The 10,008-nt window shown below is 60.9% G+C and overlaps 1 protein-coding gene across 3 annotated transcripts in view; it reads right to left on the bottom strand.

Moving 5' to 3' along the window:
* Positions 1-269: 269 nt before the first annotated feature.
* The window catches only part of HK3 (hexokinase 3 (white cell)), a 17,228-nt gene continuing 7,489 nt past the window's right edge, over positions 270-10,008 (bottom strand). Inside the window, exons 3-19 of one of the 3 annotated variants that reach the window (XM_012660749.1) lie at positions 9,617-9,779; positions 9,267-9,421; positions 9,053-9,172; positions 8,866-8,961; positions 7,918-8,017; positions 7,652-7,835; positions 6,997-7,152; positions 6,618-6,851; positions 5,996-6,291; positions 5,744-5,883; positions 5,544-5,663; positions 3,210-3,305; positions 2,942-3,041; positions 1,325-1,508; positions 1,069-1,224; positions 658-891; positions 270-571 (exon numbers count right to left, since the gene is read on the bottom strand). In XM_012660749.1, the coding sequence (XP_012516203.1) occupies positions 427-571; positions 658-891; positions 1,069-1,224; positions 1,325-1,508; positions 2,942-3,041; positions 3,210-3,305; positions 5,544-5,663; positions 5,744-5,883; positions 5,996-6,291; positions 6,618-6,851; positions 6,997-7,152; positions 7,652-7,835; positions 7,918-8,017; positions 8,866-8,961; positions 9,053-9,172; positions 9,267-9,421; positions 9,617-9,779 (2,679 nt within the window). In that variant the 3' untranslated portion in view covers positions 270-426. The remainder of the gene's footprint in view (positions 572-657; positions 892-1,068; positions 1,225-1,324; positions 1,509-2,941; positions 3,042-3,209; positions 3,306-5,543; positions 5,664-5,743; positions 5,884-5,995; positions 6,292-6,617; positions 6,852-6,996; positions 7,153-7,651; positions 7,836-7,917; positions 8,018-8,865; positions 8,962-9,052; positions 9,173-9,266; positions 9,422-9,616; positions 9,780-10,008) is intronic. The other 2 variants (XM_012660750.1, XM_012660751.1) reach the window with 2 other exon arrangements.

Below are 10,008 nucleotides of genomic sequence, written 5' to 3'. Positions count from 1 at the left end.
GCGGCGGGGCGTGTGAATATGCAACGGGAGTCCCGGGCTGTACAGTGGCGAGTGTGTGTGCCGTGGCATGCCTGTCCCTGGGGCTGGCTGGTGCCCCCGTGCGGGGCCTGTCGTGTGAAGCTCGTGTCCTGACTCTGTCTTAAGTGCATTCACGCACTTACACTTGGCCTTATGTACACAGCCTTGCCCGGCCGTCGGGGCGCGTAGGGATTTTATCGGACGTGAATGTAAATAAATTATATATATATTGCTAACCTGAGTGCTACTTTTTTCGGGGAAAGCCAGGGGGCAAGGCCAGATGGCCACAGAGTGCTCACGCGTGGGCCATGCTGGGAGTCCTGGGTGACGGGATGGCTGGGCCCATGCCCTGCTCCAGCGAGGCTGGGGCTGAGAACTCCGAGGCCTGGAGTCTCCGTGGAGACTTCCTCAGACGCGGGTCTTCTGGGCAAGGCGGCAGGCAACGGCCGTGACCAGGGCTGCACCTTTGCCGGACCCATCCTCTGACTGCAGGAAGGTGACCACACAGCGAGGGGCCAGCTTCCGTACTGTGGCGGCCACCAGGCTGGAGAAGCTGCGTGGGGAGGGCCGGGGTGAGCCAAGGCCAGCCGGACCCCATCTGGCCTCCCCTCCCTCCCCAGCTCGTGCACCCGGACTCACTGGGGATGCAGCTTATAGAGGGTCCCGTCCACCCCCACGGACACCCTCAGCTCTTCCAGGCCCCGGTTCTCCCGCATCTTCTCTGCCACAGCAGCCACGCCTGCGCCACAGAGCTGGGCGGCCCGCTGGGACACAGCCTGGCACACCTCTAGGACCACCAGGGCATCATCCGAGGTCAGGGGCAGGCCTAGATCCTCCAGGATAGCTCGGACCTGCCGCAGGGCCAGGCTGTCACTGGGGCCAGGAAGGAATAGAGTGCAGAGAGGCAGGGTCCCGCATCAGCTCCCCCACTCTCACGACTTCTCCCACATCGTCCCCCAGAGGAGAGCCCCCCACACCGCCACCCAGCAACTCCCCGCGCGGTGGACAGATAGACTCTGAAGGTGGGAAGGCAATGTAGGCCTCAGGCACCTTTCAATCTCAGAGAGGAATTTGGTCTTAAAGATGTCCCTGGTCTGAAGGGACTGGATCTGCTGGCCCCGGAAGAGAACGCCGAGGCTGGTTAGATGTAAGAGGATGTGACGGACAATCTCCCCCAGGTACATGCCGCTGATCATCTTCTCAAACCTGCATGAACGCGTGTGTGTGCACAGGGCAGGAGACCCTACCGGCTGCCGTCACCAGCGCCAGCCACTGCCAGCCACCACCGCCTGGGCCCAGCCCACACCTCTGCTTGCCGGGATTGATGGACGCCCGGTCCACCCTTGCGTCGAAGCAGGTGCTGAGCATGTCCAGTGAGCCGTCATCCCCAAAGGCACCCCACTCCATGTTGATGCACATGTGGCCCGAGTCTCCGGCCACACCTGCCACATTCCGGAGCTCCTCCATGTAGCAGGCGTTGGTGCCGGTTCCTGCAGACAGGCCAGATGGAGGAGGTGCCGTTTTGATGCAGACAAGGCCCCACACCAAGATGGTAAAAGCTGGGCTCATTCCCCACCTCTCCATCTCCCTAGCTCACAACCTGACCCTGGTCCTGGCCCTCTTTCCCTCCTGACATCCCTTGTGCGGACCCTGCCGGCACCAAGCCCTGGAGGCCTCCCCTACTTTCCTGCCAACACCACGTCTCTGTGGGAACAGAGAGAGAAATCAGACACAAGGAGCCCACAGCCTGGCCAGAAGATGGCCAATGAACAGCCAACTCTGCCAATGCCTCTGTGCCCAGGAGCACAAAGGAGGGCATCGAGGGAGCCCCAGAACACAGGTGAGTCTTCCTGCCTGCAGGGTCAGGAAGAGCTAGAGTGAGGAAGAGACATTTGAGTTGGGTTTTGAAGCCAAGAAGCACAGAACGGAAAAGGCTTTCCAGGCAGAGGGCACAGCCTGGGTAAAGACACCTCCCTCCTCTCCCCAACACAGTTTCAGCTCTAGGCGAGCGGGCTCCTTGCCGGCCCCACCTGGGATTCCTCCGTCCGGTTGTTCATTCACATGGCAACCTCTCCCGAGTCCTAACCATGCCAAGCACCGTGTGATCAAGAGCTCCCTGTGTCGGAGAGGCTGCCACAGCCTGGTGCTAAAAGATACCAATGCCCAAGGAGCTGCAGGCTCCCTCTGCCCGACGGAGCCACATCCTTCCTTTCAGGGCTTTCTTTTCAACTCCACTCATCCCGGGACGGCTCCGCTCTGATCTTGGCCCTGCTGCGACCGGGCGCAGTGAAGTCAGCTCTCTGACTGCCCCTGCTGTTCTGGGCCTCGCCCTCGCTCTGTGGTCAGTTCTGAGAAGGCAGCGATCTCCTCTGCCTTTAAGTGTCTTCCTGTCCCTTTTCCCGGCCCCTTCTGGCCACAGGGTGGGTGCTTAATAAAGACTTAGAATCTTGGCCTATCTGAAGGCCCCTCATAGCCCATTGGTTCCCAGCTCCCACCAGTTCCAAACACTGCACGTGCCACACTCTGCCCCCTCCATCCATCCTCACGACCCTGAGACAGGGATTGTCATTAGCTCCACCTTTGAGATGAGGAAACTGAGGCTCTGGTGACTTGCCCAAGGTCATATAGGTGAAAGTGCAAAGCTAGAATTTCCACCCAAATCTGTGTGACTCCAAAGCTCAGGCTCATTTGCTAGATGGGCAAACTGAGGCTCAGAGAGCTTAAATGACCATGAGTCAGTAGCTGAGCTGAACTAAACACCTAAGCTCCAGACTACCAGCCCAAGAGAATGTTCCAGAGCCCACTGGGACAGACAGGAATGATCCCACCTCGCCAAGGCCAAGGAGCCATCCGACCTGAGGAATCAACAGGAGGCAGTGAATTGTCAAGCAGTAGGGGCACGAAAGGGCAGGGCCCTCCTCACCGACAATGAGGCCTATCTCACAACGGGGGTCGTCATAGCCGCAGGACATCATGGTTCCCACCGTGTCATTGACAATGGCAACCACATTCAGCTCCACTGCCTGCACACAAAAGGATGCTGCTAGTTGCTGGGCAACACAGTTGTCACAGCAACCAGCCCTGGACCCAGAGGTCTCTACTGCAGAGGGCCCCCCTGCAAGGCAGCAGGAGACCCTTTGCTCCCCTCAAGGCCTGCGCAGCCCCAAAGCACCCCTGGGGCAGGCACCTACCTGTCTTCGCCTGATGGCTGCCCGCAGCAGACACACAACATCTTGGCCCTCGCAGTCTGATGCATTGAAACCCTTGGTCCAGTTCAGGAGGATGCCCTGGGGTGGGACCAAGGAACAGGACGCCAGAGGCCCCCCTCAAGTCTCACTCTGCCTCCCCAAAGCCTGCACCCTCAGAACGTATGATTTCCATGCTCCACAGGCAGCCCGCTTGCCACAGAGCTGAAGGCTTTGCCCTCTGCCCCCCCTCACTCCCCAGTAGGCTCTCGGTGCACAGAAGCCTGTTAATAACCATCTAACCTATGTCTTCTGCCATTAGTTCCAGAATGCCCCATGGTCTGAGGCTCTGGCCACTGCAAGGTGCTTGCCCAGAAGGAATGGTCCTGTGTCATCGGGTCAGGAGTGGACAGAGCTGGCACAGTAAGTGTTGTGGGTAGGAAGGGGGAGGACAGAGAAGGCCCAGCAGCCCAAGGACAGCAGATCCCGCCCTTTCCCCTTCAGAAAGAACTCACAAGAGTTGCTGGAGAGGAAGGGACAGAGCTGTATCAACGGGAGAGTCACATGTGTGTTCCAGGCACAGGTGAGGGGCGAGCGGAGAAGCCAGAACGCGGACACCTGGGCAGGATGGGAGGGGCCCGACAGACCGCCGTCGCTGGGAGGAAACGGACCTAGATTGCGCGCTCAGCGACAAGGGGCTTGACTGTGCCTGAGGGTGGCTGTTTTCTTAGTGTGCGTCCTCCGAGCGAGGGCAGGAAGCAGGGGCTGTCCTGTGGCTGTTAGGAGAAAACGATCGCTCTGCCCAGAGTAGAGCGTGGAGGGCAGCCCTGGAGTCCTCGGGGCAAAAGATTCTAGAATAGTAACCAGTGTTTTCCCCCAGTAGTAGTTCCCGCTATGCCTTTCCCCATTGTTGTAGGCTCATTGTCTCAAAAACAGAAACGAAAGAATGTGAGAGGGGAAAGGAGGGGAAGAGCCACTCGGAGGGACCAGACAATGAGCAAGCTTCCCTGCTCCCAGACAGGACAGGCACTCCCGGGTCCGGGGAGGGGGCCGGCGGGGAGTCAGATCCAGCTGTCTGGTGGCTTCCTGAGGAAGGTGCTCTGTGCCCTCCACCCTGGGCTCACCCCTGGGAGTGGGGCGGTTGGCAGTGGCGGTGGAAGAATCTGAGTGATCTGAGAACAGAGGCGGCCTCTGCCCTCCTTCCCCAGGTGACGCCGGGGAGGCGTCAAGACTCGAGAGGGGATGGCAGGGGGTGGTTCCTGGAGAACCGCGGGGGCCGGGGCATCTCCCCGAGCTCCCACGTGTCTGCACGTTCCGTACAGCAAATGATGCCACGGAGCCAAGAGGGGCCCCTACCTGGCGAAGGGTGTCCTCACATTAAGTTTTTGCCCCTGGAAAGAATGTGGGCTCAACACAGAAATCAAGTTCAGTTACACAAAATTAATAAGACCCATGTTTCTTGTACGTCTAGATTGGCACGGTCACACCTGCTTCCCACACTTCACAAGGAATAGTCAACAGGAACGAGTGTGCTTAGCCTGGAGCCGAGCAGCAGAGACCACGGCCCGTGGCACAATGCAAAGGGCCATCGTGTGAAAGAAAGCAGAGGAGAGAGCCCCGAGTGAGAGGGAGGTCAGCGCTGGAGCAGAGGCTGGAAACCACACAAAGTAGCGGCTGGAGTAGATGAGGCGAAGCTTTTCAATGATCACAGGTGTCTAGAATGCAGAGGACGCCTTCAGAGGCAGCGAGCTTCTCAGCACAAGAGGCTTTTAAGCAGAAGTCAGGGATGTTGAGAAGGAGATTCCTGGGAGTTTGGACCAGCGGCCCCAGAGTGCTGTTTCCAACACGAGCTTCAGGTGTGTGCATCGAGAAGTCTACTGCACTTGCTTAAGGACACACCGAGGGGCGTGCCACGTAGGGATTCTGTGTCTGGACCTGAGCTCGGCACTCGGCCACCCCAATCAGGCAGTGAGAAGGAAACAAGCCAGGAGAGGAAACGGAGAGAGGGCAAAAGCCCCTGTGCAACCTCAAGCCCGTTCTAGACAGGAACAAATGCTGCTGCCCGCAGGACCCCAGGCCAGTACACCAGTGCTCTGACTGCAATAGACCGTGTGTCCTCTGGTCAGCCCCAATCTAGGTTTGCACTGCTCCCAAATGCCCCAGACCCTAAGCCTGGGCACATCATTTATAGGGAAACTGAGGCTGGGTGCAGGCCCAGCCCGGCAATGCTGCCCCCACCCCGCCGCCACCCAGCCCTTTCCCTAGGCTCCTGCCCGCTCCATGAAGGATACGTGGGTGGGAGGCCCTTGGGGATCACTTCTCTAGGCCCCGCGCCCTCACCTGGTCCAGGCCAAGCTGCCTGCATGGGAAGGAGAAGGTGAAACCCAGGGGGAAGCTCTGCCCGCTCAGGCCCTGCTTCTGCTGGAAGTCCACAATGCAGCCGACGATGTGGTCAAAGAGCTGCGGGGCAGGGACAGTCAGGGGTGCGCCCAGCCCCGGCCCTTCACCACCTCGGTCATCAGGGCTCAGGCTGTGGGTACCTGCTGCCCAGAGCCCTGGGCCACACACTCGGGGATGGAGTACACCTGGCTGGTGATCTGCACACCTCCTGCGGCCACACGCACCAGGAGGACCCGGAAGTTGGTGCCCCCAAGGTCCAGGGCCAGGAAGTCCCCTCGCTCTGTGGAGCAGAGATCCTCAGTGCCAGGACAGGGCTTGTGGCTCTAGCTCCAGCACACACTATGACGCTGAGGAGCCCAGGCCCCAGTCCCACACGCAGAACAGGTCCTTACCACTGCCATTGGGCGTGGCCCGGACGTAAGTGGGCAGCATGCGGAGAGAGGAGGCCTCCCCACGGAGCCCCTTGGCCATGGCCGCCCGCATCTGTGCCTGCACCGCTGCCAGCTGCTCGTGGTTCAGCCGGAACGGTGCCAGGGTCTCCTCCAGCAGGTGCCTGTGGCTGGCCAGGCGGGCAGCCACTGCAGTCACCATTGCCACACCCCGGCCACCCCCGTCCACAGACGGGATGAAGGAGACATCACATTCTGGGGCCAGGAGCATCACCGTCTCGCGCAGAGTGCTGCAGAACCTGCACAACACACACCAGACACCCCGGTTTGGCCCTGACCCCCAGGGCCTGCTGGAGCCCTGGGGGCCACCACTTCGTCAGCACCATTCTAAATCCATTCTGTGCACCGGCCATGCGCCCCGTGCGCCCAGTGACCCCCACCCTCGTGCACTCAGAGAGAAGCATCTCCTTGGACATCTTCTGGCCTCCCATAGCTCAGGCTGGCTCAAGTGACATACATATCCACTGGCCGGCACACAAGATCCCAGAGTGCCTCTGGGTGTGTGTCACACACACACACACACGTTCATGCTACCTGCTCACACAGGATCGTCTTCCCACAATACCTGGGATGCTGCTCAAACACTCGGCCTCCGGTGGCCACAGCAACCTGAAGTGCTTGATGCTCCCGGCTGCGCTGCAGGCGGCAGAGGACAGAGGCCAGGGCAGCAGCACAGAGCTGGGCAGCCCGTGTGCACACGGCCGCACACACGTGCTGCACAAGCTCAGCGTCCGAGGTGTCTGGGCTCAGGCCCAGGTCCTGCAGGACAGCGTGGACACGGGCTACTCCAGCAGAGGGGCTGAGAGGGACAGGTTGCTAGTTGGGGCTCAGGGAGTCCAGAAGCTCCCCATCCCATGAAAGCCCCAGAGCTACCGTGGGGACAGTGTCCTCCCCTCTCCCCAAGCCAAGAACCCCCTTGTCTCAGCCACTGCTCCCCCACTCACTCCTCCATCTCAGCCACATGCTCTAGGAGGACGCTGCCTTGGCTCAGCAGGGCAGGGGAGGTGCAGCCGCCAAAGAGGACCCCACGCCGGGCCAAGTGCACCAGCACCAGCCGCACCAGCTCGCCCAGGTAAAGGCCCCCGATCATTTTCTCAAACCTGCAGGTGGGAAGGGCGACTGGATGAAGCCTTTCCTAAGCCCTCAGTCTACCTGGCCCCACCACCAAGAGCTCCCAAAGAGGGATCATTGTCTTCGGGGCCCCCAAACTGAAAGGTCCAGAAGCAAATGGCCCCCGGGAGGACAGCTGGGTGTCTGCCCAGACCCCACTGCCCCTCTGACCCAGGTTAGGTTCAGGGGCCTCCTGCAGAGGCAGCAGGCCCCGAAGGAAGGAGGGAACACCTTGCTCAGCTATCCCCAGCCCCCAACCCCTATTTGGGCTGGCCAGAGTCAGGAATAAGGGAAGGCTACGGGTTGAAAACTCTGGGTTCTAGAACCTTGAGCCCTTCCTTCTTTGAACTGGGCCCCCAGGGAGCAACCCGAAGACCCTGAGAATGCGAGGGAGGGGCCCGAGGGCCTGAGGACAGGGGCAGCAGAAGGGGTAGGGAGCTGCGCAGTGACAGGGCCTGGAATAGGAAATCAGGGCCCCCACCAAGCCACCTCTGAGCACCGGGATTCAGGGACTCATGGTCCAGGGCGTGGTCGAAGGTGGTCAGCACCGGCCCCAGGGCCCCATCGTCGCCAAAGGAGCCCCACTCGACGCTGACGCACATGCGGCCACGGTCGTTGTCCAGCGCTGCCACGTGCCGCGCCTCCTCCATGTAACACGCGTTGGTGCCAGTGTCTGGCAGGGACGACCTGTCAGGGCCTGCCCACCAGGCAGCCACGCCCCGCCTGCCGTCGCAAAGGGCCTGGGCCCTACTTACCTACCACAAGCCCAACCTCACACGGCCTGAGCCCTGGCTCGCAGCCCATCATGGTGCCCACCGTGTCGTTCACCACGGCAACCACGTCAATGCTGTGGGCCTGGACGGTGGAGAGGGCAGAGGTCAGGGCCAGCCTGAGTGGCCGGCAGGGAACCTGGAGGATAGGCAGACTGGAGCCCAGGCTTGGATGAAGATGCCCAGAGTCCATGAAACACACGTGTCTGCGTGCCCCACACATCCGTGCCACATACGTCGGGGCCCCCACCCTGAAGGGCGTTTTCCTCCCTCTCCCAGCTCAGGCCCTCAGGGTCACAGTAGTTCCCACCCTCAGCCATCACCTCCACGGACCCCGCAGGACCAGGGCGAGGGCCCGACACCGAATCCTCCTGGAAGCCTGCACCCTGCTTGCCTCCCCCGGTCCCGGCCAGCCCATTCCTCCCCGCCCTGACTTCCAGCCACTGCACACAGCACCACGGGGGTTAGTCCAGACGGATCACCTCTCTCCGGCATCTAGACTTTCGCATGTGCCGTTCTCTGCGACTAGACCTTCCTGCCCTGCCCCAGCTAAAGCGTCGAGCACACTTCTTCAGGTCGCTGCTCCAGCAGCAGGCGCTTCCTCCCCGGTGCTCCCAGGGATGTCCAAACACACCTCAGCGGGGACGATCTTTTATTAGAATGTTTTCTCCTCTAGACTGTGAAACCTTTAGGACAGGGTCAAACTCTTTTCATGTTTGTTTCCCCAGGTCCTGAACGTTTATTTGATCTGTCTTAGCCTCAGTGAGTTTTACCTATAAAATGGGAGCGGTAGTGACAGGTAGCCCAGGGCTAGATTGGATAAAGGACATGAAAAGGAAAGGAAAGCAGGCGCTCCCAGAAGCACAGGCACAGCCCCCGCATGCCAGGCCCGGACCAGCATGGGCAGCCCTCCCGTCACCCCCCTCCACTCACCCCCTGCCTCTGAATGGCGTCTCTGAGCAACTGGACCACGTCCTGGCCTTCCACACCACTGCACTTAAAACCTTTGGTCCAGGAAATGAGGGTGCTCTGGAGGCAGAGAAGTCGAGTTACTCCTCCGACGACCTTCGTGGGGCTGCACCCCGTCTCCACCCACTGCCCCGTGACTGCTCCACCTCACCCTGTCCAGGCCCGTCTGGTGGCAAGGGAAGGAGAAGCTGAACCCAAGCTGCAGACCCTGCCTGCTCACAGGGTGCGCGTCCAGGAACTCAGACAGGCAGTGGGCAGCAAAGTCAAAGAGCTGCGGGACAGGTTGGGGGCTCAGCTTTGCCCACCTGACCCCAGCTACCCAGCCTGGGCCGTGGACCCCAAAAGACTAGGCACTGAGCACTCACCTGCTGGCCAGCGCCCAGCATCACCTCTTGGGGGATCACAAACTCCTGGCTCCTGGACTCCACCCTAGGCCCCTCGATGCCCATTAGAGTCACCCATAAAACACGCAGTGAGGCCCCTTTGGCCCCCAGCTCCAGCACCAGGAAGTCTCCTTGCTCTAGAGGGCAAGCAGATCACAGAAATGCACGCAGCTCGCAAGACCAGAGCCCTCTGCCTCCTGGAAAAATCCCCAAGTCCTGCAAAGTCTCGTCAAGGGACCTTAGAGATGGGGAGCAGGGATAAGGAACTTTCCCCTCCCCCAGATCAGTACCCTCTTCCAGGCCTGGCCACCAGCTTATTTTGCGTTACTCACCAGTGCCATGCGGGATGGACCCCACATATGTGGGCAGCATCCGGACAGCAGGGGCAGGGCTAGCCTGTCCCCTCAGTGCTTGCTCCATGGAAGCCAGGAGGCTGGCTTGGATCTGCTGCAGCTGCGCCCCTGTCACCTTGAACTGCTGCAGGCACTCCTGCACCTGGGGAGAAACAGGCCAGCCATGGGGAAGGAGCCCTGCTGGACTGGCCAGACTGCCCTCAGCTTCCCCAGGGGCTGGCTGGCGGGCCGCCCGGGGCCCTAGAGGCTCACTGGTCTCCCCAGTGCCCGCCGGCCGACTCTTCGCCCGCACACGCCCTGCCCCTCTCGCTGCTCTCAGCCCACACCCGGCCCAGGCATCCTCTGGAAGGCTCCGTCCTGGAGAGAGAACC

The sequence above is a fragment of the Propithecus coquereli genome, unplaced genomic scaffold (genome assembly GCF_000956105.1).
Source record: "Propithecus coquereli isolate 6110/MARCELLA unplaced genomic scaffold, Pcoq_1.0 Scaffold676, whole genome shotgun sequence".
Classification (NCBI taxonomy): Eukaryota; Metazoa; Chordata; class Mammalia; order Primates; family Indriidae; genus Propithecus; species Propithecus coquereli.
This window is presented reverse-complemented; position numbering and strand designations above follow the sequence as displayed.